Raw genomic sequence first — 13,062 nt, forward strand, 5'->3', positions numbered from 1 at the left:
AAGAACATTCTTGTTCTTCTGCTGATTGCAATCGTTTGGTCGTTTGCCTCATCATCCTCGCACCAGAAACAGAAAAAAAGAGCAAAAGGGACTGAAGACTTGACGCTCGCCTCCCCACTCCTATCCACCCAAAAAAACAAACACAAATTAAACCTTATTCGACACCTCTTTGTGTCCCGGCTGGAAACAGCTCCCGATACCCGTTCGATGGGAGAGACCGTCATCGTCATCACGAATGGTGCAGAACACGCCAACACCTCGTCGGACTCGTCGACCCTCTCCAGCAGCCAGGACGACAAGCCGCCTATAGCGGAACCCCCCGACATATCAGCTATAGAGAAGCCGCAGTGTCCTCACACTCTTCCGGCCCGGCGCGTTGCCGAGCTGCTCGAAACCCATACCGAAGATGGACTAAGTGACCAGGAGGCCGCCGCTCGCCTTGCGCGGGACGGGCCCAACACTATCAAGGGAGCCAAGGGCATCTCCATCTGGGAGATATTTCTCCAGCAGGTTGCCAATGCCTTGACCGTGGTGCTCATTGCCGTCATGGCATTGTCCTTTGCCATCCATGACTTTGTCGAAGGAGGCGTGGTCTTGGCGGTCATTCTCCTCAATATCATCGTGGGGTATGTTGCAAAAAAACAAAAGACAAAACTGACGCAGAACAGAAGAGACCAAGCCTGTTCATCAGTTTCCCCTTCATGGGGAGCCATCACTCTTTTTCTATTCTATCCTCTTTCACGTCTTGCTCACACGATTTATTGAAAATACAGGTTGATCCAGGACTATCGCGCTGAGCAGACTATCCAATCGCTCTATGCACTGTCTACCCCTAAATGCAAAGTCATTCGAAATGGCATCAACGATACCGTCAAGGCGGAAACCCTGGTCAAGGGCGATCTGGTCTCCCTTGCCACTGGAGATGTAGTCCCTGCTGATCTACGACTGGTCCAGGGCATCAACCTCTCTACGGACGAGTCTCATCTCACGGGCGAGTCTGTGGCCATCAGCAAGAAGCCCGATGCCGTCTTCAACGACGCAGAGCTACCGATGGGCGATCGCTTGAACCTGGTATACACTGGAAGTTCCGTGACTCGTGGCCGCGCTACAGGTATCGTCATTTCCACCGGGATGGACACCGAGGTGGGCCAGATTGCCGAGTTGCTGCGACAAAAGAAGACGCAGAATACCGGCTCTGGACCTGTCCACCGGTTCTTCATCAACTTGTACCAACGAACCAGGAACGTTCTTGGCTTGGAGGGAACGCCGCTACAGGTCACGCTGAGCAAGTTTGCGCTCTTGCTCTTCGCCCTGGCTATACTCCTCGCCGTCATCGTCTTCTCCGTGAGTAAGTGGGATATCGACGATGATGTCTTGCTATATGGCATCTGCGTTGGCGTCGCCGTCATCCCAGAGTCCCTCCTTGCCGTGCTTACCGTCACTATGGCTGTCGCTACCAAGGCAATGGTCAAGGGCCATGTAATTGTGCGCCAGATGCCGTCGCTCGAGGCCGTCGGTGGCGTGACTAATATCTGCTCCGACAAGACGGGCACGCTCACGCAGGGACGCATGATTGCTCGCAAGGTCTGGATCCGCGGCGGCCTTACGGGGCTCATCGAGGGCACATCAGACCCCTATGATCCCAGCAGCGGCACCGTATCTTGGTCCGGATCGCTGGTGGAGACCTGCTTTAGCACGTTTCTCGACTGTCTGGTGCTGTGCAACAATGCCACTGTTACGGACGGTAGGAAAGAGCTTGAAACCGACTCCAGCAGCGTCACCACAGCTTATGGGTCTGAAGAGTGGAAGGCCATAGGAGAGCCTACGGAGATAGCTCTAAAGGTCTTTGCCTTGCGCTTTGGCAAGAGCAAGACTGCCGGCGATGAACTCATCGCGGAGCACCCCTTTGACTCATCGTGCAAACTCATGAGTGTAGTCTATGGTAGCAGTGTCGATATTGATTCCAAGTGCCACGTATACACAAAGGGTGCTGTTGAGGTAGTTCTGCCAAAGTTGAACGAGTCCGATGATCTAAAGCAGGCCATCCACGCCAAGGCCGAAGAGCTCGCCGCTGATGGCCTCCGAGTGCTCTGCATCGCCAATAGATCCCTGGACCGAGAAAAGGAAGACGCTCATGACCGCAACCAAGTCGAGAGCAGCCTCCAGTTTCTAGGACTTGCTGGTCTGTATGATCCGCCTCGTCCAGAGACAGCCGGTGCAGTGGCGCAGTGCCGTGAAGCCGGAGTTTCTGTCCACATGGTCACTGGCGATCATATCAAGACAGCCACTGCCATTGCATACGAAGTTGGCATCCTGACGCGAGGCATTCCTCTGGGCCCAACGACTGTCATGTCGGCGGCCGACTTTGGCAACCTCACGGATGACGAGATCGATGCCATGGACGCCCTGCCACTTGTCATTGCTCGATGCAGCCCCCTGACCAAAGTGCGGGTGATTAAGGCTCTGCACCGCCGAAAGGCGTTTTGCATCATGACTGGCGATGGCGTCAATGACTCGCCGGCGCTGAAGCAGGCTGACGTGGGCATAGCCATGGGCGATAGGGGAAGCGATGTGGCTAAAGAAGCGTCGGACATGGTGCTGACAGATGACAACTTTGCGTCGATTGTGACGGGCATCAAAGAGGGACGCCGACTGGCAGACAATATCCAAAAGGTGAGTTACACTAACAAGTATAGAATATTACGATATGATCAAAGGAGGCTAACCAATACATATACATTTAGTTTCTCTTACATCTACTCACCTCGAATCTTGCGCAAGTCATCCTCCTCTTGATTGGACTGGCCTTCAAGGATGAACGCAATATCGCTGTTTTCCCACTCTCTCCTCTTGAGATTCTTTGGGCCAACCTGGTCACCTCTTCTCCCCTTGCTCTTGGCTTGGGCTTGGAGGAGGCGCAGCCAGACATCCTCCAGCGCCCACCCCGCAGTCTGCGCGCTGGCGTCTTCACAATAGATTTGATTCGAGACCAGTTTGTGTACGGGACCTTTATGGGGTCACTCTGCCTAGCCTCGTTTATGCTGGTGGCTTATGCAGCTTCCGGCCGAGGCTATCACAACCTGCCCATCGACTGCAACGAGCACGGCCATGATGGCTGCGGTCTGGTGTTCCGAGCCCGGGCCTCGACCTTTGCGACGCTGAGCTTCTTGCTTCTCATCACCGCCTGGGAGGTCAAGCATTTCCATCGCAGCCTCTTCAATATGGATGAGAGGTGGAAAGGGCCCCTTTCTGTCTTCAAGACGGTGTACCACAACCGCTTCCTGTTCTGGTCTGTGGTGGCAGGATTCGCCATTACCTTTCCGGTTATCTATCTCCCTTCTGTGAACAAGTCTGTGTTTAAGCACGAGGCGATAACGTGGGAGTGGGGAGTGGTATTTGGCTGTGTGGCAGTGTATGTTGCGCTGATTGAAGCCTGGAAGGCGATCAAACGGCGGTTTGGCCTTGGCGTCGACAGGCATCCTGTGCTTGAAGCGACCAGCTCGGTGTAAAAGTGGCGTGCACATGTTTGGATGGCGGTGCGTACATGATCCTATTTGGTACGTGTCGTGTTCAATATGTCGTGACGTGTCGCGTCGTGTGTGGTATACGCTCTCTTTTGTGGCTGTGGCTGAGCTGGCAAGGCATACTTGGGACGAATGAGTCCTTTTTTTCGTTCTCGTCTTTCGTTAGTGAATATTGATTGATTGATTGGTTGGTTGGATGAACAGATTGGTTGATTGACTGGCTCAACAGATTGTTAAATGGTGCCAGGATCGAATGGATATGATATGCTATCAGAATGTCTCTCTCTAAATAGGTAACATTAGTTTATGCAGTATTGATTTAGTTTGTCCTCTCTTTTTGGCAAAACAAATTGGAAAACCTCCAAAGGGGGGACTTTTTTTTATTGATCTTTGCTTTGCATCTTTGCTTTGCTGTCAGATAACGCGTATAATTTCATTCTAGTCTGTAATGCGTATAGAAGCTGCCTATGTATGATATGATAAAAAGCCAAAAAAAGAATGCTGATCGTGATTCCGTATCTAATGCTTGGAAAAAAACGTGGAGAACATTTCTGTCTGGTATATATAGGTTATATACTACCTAAGGTAGGTATATGTGTGATATTGAGCGATGGTGGTGAATGCTTAAAAGTAAGTGCTGATATTGTGTGACAGCGTCGTGACGTGAATTGCGTTGCGTTGCGTGGCGTGTTTTTCATTTTCTTCTCATGTTTTTCATGGTAAATCATGTGGTCTTGATATCTGTTTGGATGACCTGCAGAGATGGTGTAAGTTTTTTTGGTCCTATGGGTGGGTTTGAGTAAGGGATTGGAACTTACGAATTTCCAGCCGCTGATGCCTTCCCATTTGCCGCGGACGTACATCTCGAAACTGAGTGGATGAATGGTTAGCTTTTGTTATTTATGGAGCAAAGTAGTTGTCTTACCATTGAGGGTCGCTGATGCGGTCAACGAGGGTTTGGATCTGGGGATTCGCCTCAATGGCCTCGGTCCAGTTCCAAGGATCGGCGTTTTCGGCTGCCTTTTCCTTGAGCTGATCGGCGGGGCCGTTGTTGATGTCCTTGTAGACGCGCTTGCGGGACTCGCCTTTGAGGAAGTTGGGGTTCTCGTTGTTTTTGCCGCCCCAGCGGGTGAAGCCGCCGGTGAAGGTGACTTCAGGAACGAGCCTGAGTTATGAAATGTTAGTGATTAATGAGCTGGATGATGGAGAAAGATGAGGAGTTGTATTTACTTCATCTTGGCGGTGTAAGTGATGGATTTGAGCTGCGTGTATCCGGAGCAAGTCACTGTGGTTCTGTGAGGGGAGTTAGTTTGGCATATGGAAAGGGGATAGGGAGCTTGTCGTACGCTCGCTTGGCCGGGCAGATGACGGGGCAGTTGAAATCAATGTCCAGAGTGATTTCGTTGCGTTTGCCATCTGTGAAGGCGTCGGAGCCGTTGAAGGCGGATTTGATGGTCGAAGCGATGGCGTCCTCGATGCCGGTGGTGGACGCGTATCTAAGTATGGATTATTAGTTAGCTTTCTGCGATTGAGCTGCGTGGGATAGAAGGAGATATGTACTCATTCTGGGCGTTGAACATGGCGTGGTTGGAGTGGACGATTGTTTCCGTCTTGGTCTCTTTGATGGAGATGTTGACTTGGGTACTGGAGGCGGGATGAGTTAGCATTCTGGCGCTGAGCATAGTTGTGAAGGACATGCGTGCTTACTTCTCGTCTTGAGCCGGTACCGTGATAGTTTTCACCTGTTGAGTCGTTAGCCATGAGTGTGAACTGTATCATGATAAACGGGAGGGCTATGCGAACGGTAAAGGGCGAGAGCTCCTGGATGATGGGCTCGTCGAATACGAAATCAGAGAATTCCGCCCTCCAGTTGTCGAACCGGAGACTTGTACACTGCTTGTTCTGCACAAATCGTCATTAGCCTTTGTAATTCCTTAAAAAGTTCGGGTTTTACGTTTTTTTTTTCTTTTTTCTCTTTTTCTTCTTTCTTTTTGCAATTTGTATTAAAATATGTACATACTCCGAATCCCTTGGGCTTGCTCAGGTTCTTGAGAAGATATGACCGTCCGCTACCTTCGGGGTGCAGCTCGTGCTGGAATTCCGACCCGCTGGATATCCAGGACATTCCGAGGAGACTGCCGAGTATGTGTGAGCAGGAATCTTATCAACCAAGTAATGGCCGTGTACAAAGATTTTTTGAGAAATCTTAGCAACCATATGATGGCGTAATAAGGAGATTTTTTTGCATACTTGGCAAGGTCTGCGAAGGGGCGGGAGATTCCGTGTATGACTTTGGATTCCAACTCGGAGGTTGTGGATTCGTAGCTGATGCCCTGTGATGGAGTTAGCGGGTGGTGAGAGATATATCTTCCTTCATTTTTGTTTTTTGAAGAAGAAAAGGCAAATAAAGTGGTAATTCGAACCTTCGTCTTGAAAACAGCTTGAGCGCGTCTATAAAATTGTTAGGATCCAACTTGCGCTAACTTTTGTAGATCAAAAGGGATATACTCACTTGACGTTCTCGTACAGCGTGTCGGCTCGTTGTTCAAACGTTTCCCAAGTCTTTTACTTCACGTCAGCAGTTTAACTCCACCAAAGTCCAAATGAGCTCACCTCGGCCTGTTTCGTCAATTCACCACAAGCCTCTCCAAAGTAGGCCATCTTCGCCTTCCGGATGCCCTCCTCCAGCTTCTCGGGGGTGTCGAGCGTAAAGTCGACAACGCCAGCCATGACCTCGTTGATGGCCCGGTTCAGGGCCTGGCGGTTCCACTTGTTGACCAGGGCATCCAGCAGCAGCAGCTTCGCGATGTGGTAGTCGGAGATGCCGCTGGCCAGCTTGTTGCGCGCCTCGACGACGCGCGTCTTGGAGTCCTCGTGCGTGACGCTGAAGTTGGTGACGCTGGCCTCGAAGGCGGCCTTGGCGGCGGTTTCGCAGGTGGCCAGGTGGTTTGTGATTCTGTCTTTGGACACTGTTCTGGTAATTGCGAGGGTGTCGCTCTGGTTCTTGAAGTCTTCGAGTTGGGTCTTGACGACGCGATCGAGCTCCTCTTCAAGATAGGTCAAGAAATCCTTCAAGACTGTTTAAGAGTGTTAGTAACGGCGAAAGGTGAGCGTTGGACGGAGAATACGAACCAGAGGTATATCTATCGCCGTAGGTGCTCTTCTTGGTGGACAACTGGTTGTCAAACTCGTTCAAGTGGTGGTCATAAAGACGGCCGCTGATCGGTTGCTCCTTGAGGAAGGCTATGAGACCCTCGCGGGAATCTGTTGTGTCTGTGATGGTCTTGAAATCTCCGACGTCCTCCTTGGGCAGCAGAGAGTCATCCAGCTGTCTCTGATAAGAATTCAAGCGCTTGTCTAGAAGAGTTTAGTAAACGTTTGCATTCCCAGTCATTCATGTTTGCACTCACCGAGCTCTTGGGCAATGGATTTCTCCATCTGCTGCTCTCGTACTGTGACCTTTGACTTGACCAAGTCCTTGATCTTGTTGACCTTTTCTGTGTAGTTTTCCTTGATGGCCGATGCATTCTCCCAGAGATACTCGGTATCAATGGTGTTGTAGTACTGCTCCAGATGAGAGCTCTGCTCCTCCTCCGCGGCCGTCTCCCATATTGACTCATCGCCGATGAGGCTTTCTTGGTAGAGTTTCTCCAAGGCGGCAGTGATTGCCTCAGAGTTTGCAGTATCCAGCTCAACGACCCATGAAGCCCAAGCAACTGAGAGGTTCTGCTTCACAATCGCCGCCGCTGTGAAAAATGCGCGGTCGTAAGTCACTGAGTAATTTCGAGAAAGTGCCTGTTCGTCATAAGACGAGATCTTCTTCTTGTAGGCCTCGAGCAAGTCGCCGTGATACTGATCCAGCAATTTCTCGGCAGTGTTGAGCGAGAAGGACTTGAAGTCGGATGCCGCCTCATTCAAAGAGTCTTGAATTGAGCCAATCAGCTCAGTCAGCTCTTGCTCGGCAAAGGCCTCAATCTTTTGAAGATTTGCAGCCAAAACTTCATTCCGCTGCCCCTCTGATTCCTTTGCAAGGCTTTCACATGTGTCCCTGGAACATTTGTTAGATATGAGTGATCCGAATGATGGCACTTCCGTTCTTACTTGACGGTCTGCTGAGAGAGATATTTCAATGAATCCCGGACACTGTTCAGACATTTCTGCATGGCGCGGTCTAGTTTCTAAACGTAATCTTTTAGTTCCTGGGTCTCACAAGCCAGTGGTATTCCGCATACCTTGTTGCAGTCCTTTGTGCTTAGCAGCCGTGTGTCTGCGCTCAGCTTGTTGCACGCCTCTCTATAGTCGTGGTGGAATTTGATGTGAGATCTGTTGACGGCTTCGTTCTCGGCAGCCCGCCAAATATCAGGGACATGCAGCTGCCCATTCTGCTCAAGACGATTGATCGACTTGACAATGCTTGATACAAAGTCTGCTGTAGAAGCGCCAGTCAAAGGTGCGCCGGCGACAAGTCGAGGAACCCGCAGCATCTGAGACAGCGAGGCACGCAGATTCTTGAAGTCCTTGACGTAGTTGTCATTGAAATCATCGATGACAAGGAACTCCTTGGATTTGTCGTTAATCTTGGCTTGCACGCCCTCCTTTAGAGAGTTTCCGCGAAGCAGGTGAACCTGGACCGGTGTGAGTATGTTTCTCCCATTGCCTGTTTAAATGGAGTCCGCTTACAGTCACGTCCTCAAACTCGGCAGACAGCTTCTCTCGGATCTTGTTTCTCCTCTTGATCGCCTCGGTCCTGCCGATCTCTTTTCTGAGGATGTTTTTTCTGACATCGTCCACTAGTTGAGCATATTAGTATCACAAGCTATGTGCAATCCCGAGGCAGTACAGTGCATCTATCTCATTAAACTTACCTGAACCACCAAGATCGTACCTAAGATAGTTGTTAAAACAAATGGCTTTGCTGTGGGGATGAGAAAGAAAGACTCACTTGTTGATGATGATGACTAATTGGCCGAATTTGGGGCCGGAGGTCTTCTTGTCGCCACCAAAATGCAGCTTCTCCGCAGCCAGCGTCATCATCGCCAAAGACGTCAGGATGGTGTCTTTGGCGACATCTGTGGTGTTGAATACGATGACGCGAGAGCATAGAAGAGCGGGAGTGAAGAGAATGATGCTGTCGTAGATTAGTCGGCAACTCACACCATCAAGTCAAAATGAATCCGCGGCTACATACTCGTATAAGTCGCCCTGGTCGCCATGGCCTTCGGTGTCCAAGAAAGCCACTCGTTGAGAGCCCACCATTGGCAGCTCAACGCCGTCGTCAAGTCGTGAGAATTCCTTGACGCCCATGATCTTATTCCCGAGGTTTGTGCCTGTTGCAGGGATTAGCAAGTATAGGGGGCGGGCGTCAGCCCAAGGCCTGTGCGTGCGTTACCTCTAGTCCACGATTCGGCTCCGGGAGAGGTTGAGAACAGTGGCTCTGTGGTGCACCCTGCGAGAAGGTTCAAGAGCGTGGACTTGCCGCTGCGAGTCGGGCCCATAATGCTGATGAGGCTGAGCGCCTCGTTGATCTGCCGCAGATGGTTGTTGACGTCGTCGTGGCAATGCAGCACGTAGCTCTCGGGCTCATCAGAGTCCACGTCAGTGGCATCGTCAAGAGTGAGCTTCTGGCTGGCAGCCTTTGTGCTGAATGCCTTTGTGCTGGGCGCCTTTGTGCTGACGGCCTTGACGCTGGCAGCCTCCTTGACGCTGGGGGCATTTACACTGGTTGCGTTGTCGCTGGCGGCATTCTCGCCGGCTACGGCCTCATCGGCAGCCTCCTCATTGGAAACGCCCTCGCTCTTGGCCTCTTCACTTGAAGGGTCCTCGCTGGGAGCAAGCTCGCTGGCGGCGTCCTCAGGCTTCTTGGCGCCATTGTCAATCTCAAGCCACCGAAGCTGGTCGCTGGTCCCGCCGGCAACTAACTGGAAGCTCTTTTCATCTTCTGGACTGTGTTGCGGCAAACGGCCTTGGTTAGTGCATTGAACATTGAACAGAGATGAGATGAGCAACAAGACGCGTTGGCATGCCTTAACGTTTCAGTAAAGTCCATGGAGCTGTCCATCCGCTCGGTGGACGTGGTGCTAAACGTCGTATTGGTCCTTGACAGTCGTTCTACAGTAGAAGTGGAATCAGCCGGCTGCAGCAGCACGCATTGTGCGGTGAGGCGAATAGGGGACGTCAATCACATACTGGCCGACTTGGTCCATGATGGCATGCGCTGAGACAGCGACCTCACTCTCATAACCATGATGACGGTCTGCTCTGCTGGATGACTGGTGATGAATTCTTGCCAGTCGTCGCTGGCATTGTATAAAATGAAGTTCTCATCAAGCGGTAAAGAAAAAGGCTGGAGAAAAAGCCGTGGGCGACTGAAGGGGATTAGCTCCAGGCAGGATGTGTGCCGAATTGTGCCAGCAGCGGTTTACACGTCAATGCAGTCTTGGTGTAAGGCCACGGCATGTGATAGGCCGCGCGCAGGGCCTGGCCGCTGAGTTGGGCTTCCATCACGTACTCGCGGTGCCTGATTTGAGGGCCCTGGGCTACCACGGGCTTGCACAAGGTCACAATTGGGAGCCCCCTGCTATGAAAGGGGTCCATCGGTGCAGTTACACGTATTGTCCAGAGATCAGGCGGTCACAGACGTGGATACTCGCTTCACTGACTCGCGTCTCGATTTATGGACTTGTGCGTAGAACACGTCAACCCATGAAGCCAACCTATGCCTGAAGCGTGATAACGTCGCCGGAACCACCCTGGGCAGGCTGCACGACGATAAGGCGGGGGGTCCGGCGATTGGTTTATACAGCACTGAAACGGTCCTCCAGAGAGGTGGCGAACGGGCCAAGGAATCGAGTTATCGAATCGTTTGTTCTAGTACCTAATCAACTAATGTATCTCAACTGCAGCGAACGTTAGGGGTCATCTGCACATGCAACCCTTTTAACCATCAAGACGTTTGCAGGGGGGCCAGAGCAGCGAGCAATTGTAAGCACCGCGGATGCCGCCCGGAAACCCTTCACCTAATGACTCAACTGCGAGAAGAGCCCTTGCTCTGACTTGGAGCTTGCCCCATGTCTATCTGCACAGTACTCGGGGCTCTCAATGGCCAAACGGCCGTGGCGATGCATTGACGAGGCAAGGGCTCAAAGTTTCGCCTCCGTGAACCTCGTAAACAGGAGGCAGATATGCATAAATCTGCTTTTCATTGTCTCAGCTTCTGCCGAGCCGAGCTCCAGTCCCTTTCCTTGCAGCCTCTGCTCTTCTCGACGGCGTGGGACTCCGCAACTCGGAGTCAAACACGGCAACGCGCGTTAAAATAAGCAGAGATGCTGTCAGGGGGGCTAAACTCAAGCTCCCGCCGCTTTGTTACGGGCCAGCACCGCCTGCTCACCGAAAAGCTACTGTAGCTGCTGTTGCCGTGCTAATTGCGTGTCCGTGGCACTAATTTGGAGAAAAAAATTCCAGATCTTGCTGGACAATGCGTTTTGCTCTCCACATGGGCCGCAGCCACATCCGCTTTTTGCCTTCTCATGGTGTAAGAGAGACCAACCAACCACCGCATATACTGGGATCAACTGCAGCTTCTGCCTATCTCCTCTTTCTTTGGGCATGGCAATGGGGATATCCATTACGATGTGTCTCTTGTTTTAAGAAGGACTAAACGTCGATGTCCGGTAGTGTTCCGTCTCCAACGCCACCTGCTGTAAGAGTTCCATGGCCCTTGACACCGCCTTTGTAGAACCAACAAGAAACGATTGCGTTAGGAGGTGCAGTGGCTGGATAGACAACTGGAAAAATTCAAGATTTATGAGTTCAATATACTACTGCTTATATGAGTTGCTCTGTACTTTTATGTCAAAGTATTCAGCCATTCTACACAATCATACGAGCACTTCTACGACTCTATATTAAAGTGCAAACGAGCATCTGTACCCTGCCATATTGGGCCGCGATCGCATCACTAGCGCAGTTCAGACATTACCCGTTTCAACAAACAAACTTCTGAGCAAGCAGATGCTGCAGAGACTAAACAAACCAAGGGTCTAATTGATCTCCCCACGCATAGTCACCTGCTTGTCCCGCTGTAGATGCATTGCATATACATATCCTCTCTTCTCCATAGGGCTAGGTCCTTCAAGGCAGGCATGGATCTAGGTGGACGCACATATCCTAGTCTTCACCACGTATGATGATGATGACGGCGGTGACGTCTCTGTGGAGGACGATGTCGTTGGATGAGGTGAAGTGCAATAACCAATCCATTCTACCCTCATGCAGTTCTTCGAGACTCGCCATCATTACTCGCGTCGGCGTCAGTCCAGCTCCCTCTTTATGCTGCCTCTGTGCTATCTTCAGCTGCAGTCTATATCGTCCATGGCCCTCAATATAGGTATCATTCCAACCTGTAAGCGTTTAATCCAGTATTCTGCAAGTCCTTGGGATCATTGACGCCAGGCCTTGATCTACCATGGAATACGGGCGTAAGTAAGAGGCTATCAAAGCTGTTCCAGGTTTGCGAGCTGCGATATGATTCTGCGCGAGATTTTAATTGCCCTCATCGTCGCATATAGCGCTAAACATACAAGCGTGACCGTCATACCTGAGTGTGGATTTTGCTTCTTCTAAATTTTTATACCGCCTGCATGGCGCGCGCTCCACATGATTCACGATAGCGCCTCAGCCGAGTGACGGCGTAGAGGTGATTTGGGAAGATGGAGGGTCTCTAAGTGGGCGCCATGGAAGCGATTCCAGTTTGCCCCTCTTTTCTCTGGTGAGAGTTAAGAGCATGGGAAGCTGCGTAGATCCGGAGACTTACACATCCCATGCCGAGGCTTCAGGTCTAACATGGAACAGCTGACTGCCCAGGAAGACTGGAATGAGGACTACCAACCGCGAGGATCTTGACTAATACACGCCATACCCGAGAAAATCTTTTGATGTATGAAGTGCTTTACCTACTTGTGATAGTGGTTCCGGCGTTAATTCGTTGCTTGTCATCTTGTACTCGCGAATTAAAGACGACTAGAATTATCTCCCGATCCGCACTCTGGGCTTCACGCCTCTCATTGGCCTGTCAATTTTTTATTGTACAATCAACTGATACTAGGCCTTCAAGTCAAACAAGAAGACATGTTATCAAGATAATCCTGCTATAGCTACCATGCTGTGACCGACTCGCTTATCTAACTACTACCCGTGAGGCACCAGGTGCGGACTGCTCTATCCATATCTCTGTTGCCCGAGGTCACAAGCTCTAGCTGATGGAATATTACACTGCTCGCTTGGCATTGCTATGAACTCCTTAAATGAAGAGTGGTCGCCTTGATCAGCTCTCTAGCTAGAATTTGTATGATCATCTGAGTTTGGGGATATAAGCGTGAAGGTATGTCACAATGCGGTTGAGTCAACATGCTGCTTACAGCCCACTAGACGCTTGGATAAGATCATCTGAACATATGCTAAATCTGTAGCGGTAAGATTACTTGATTCCAAACTGTGAATTGCTGAGAAAACGATGTACAAGCTTGAAGTCATTTACAGA

The 13,062-nt window shown here is 50.9% G+C and overlaps 2 protein-coding genes across 2 annotated transcripts; one reads left to right on the plus strand and one right to left on the minus strand.

Moving 5' to 3' along the window:
* Window positions 1-207: 207 nt before the first annotated feature.
* TGAM01_v208947 (potassium/sodium efflux P-type ATPase, fungal-type) lies at window positions 208-3,509 on the plus strand (the record flags this gene model as incomplete). The annotated part of the gene is made up of 3 exons (XM_018806912.1): window positions 208-626; window positions 774-2,673; window positions 2,745-3,509. The coding sequence occupies 3 exons, from the start codon at window positions 208-210 to the stop codon at window positions 3,507-3,509; spliced, it is 3,084 nt and encodes a 1,027-aa protein (XP_018659802.1).
* A 739-nt stretch (window positions 3,510-4,248) lies between these two features.
* Window positions 4,249-9,727, minus strand: TGAM01_v208948 (hypothetical protein; the record flags this gene model as incomplete). Its single annotated transcript, XM_024550446.1, has 23 exons — window positions 4,249-4,278; window positions 4,343-4,394; window positions 4,450-4,689; window positions 4,755-4,817; window positions 4,871-5,020; window positions 5,085-5,168; window positions 5,232-5,266; window positions 5,328-5,426; window positions 5,545-5,659; window positions 5,775-5,857; window positions 5,948-5,975; window positions 6,037-6,086; window positions 6,138-6,601; window positions 6,657-6,881; window positions 6,935-7,572; window positions 7,626-7,702; window positions 7,757-8,149; window positions 8,205-8,314; window positions 8,390-8,409; window positions 8,467-8,652; window positions 8,713-8,851; window positions 8,914-9,467; window positions 9,711-9,727. The coding sequence occupies 23 exons, from the start codon at window positions 9,725-9,727 to the stop codon at window positions 4,249-4,251; spliced, it is 3,852 nt and encodes a 1,283-aa protein (XP_024404827.1).
* Window positions 9,728-13,062: the final 3,335 nt, after the last annotated feature.

This window comes from Trichoderma gamsii (genome assembly GCF_001481775.2).
Source record: "Trichoderma gamsii strain T6085 chromosome Unknown Scaffold_40.2, whole genome shotgun sequence".
Classification (NCBI taxonomy): domain Eukaryota; kingdom Fungi; phylum Ascomycota; class Sordariomycetes; order Hypocreales; family Hypocreaceae; genus Trichoderma; species Trichoderma gamsii.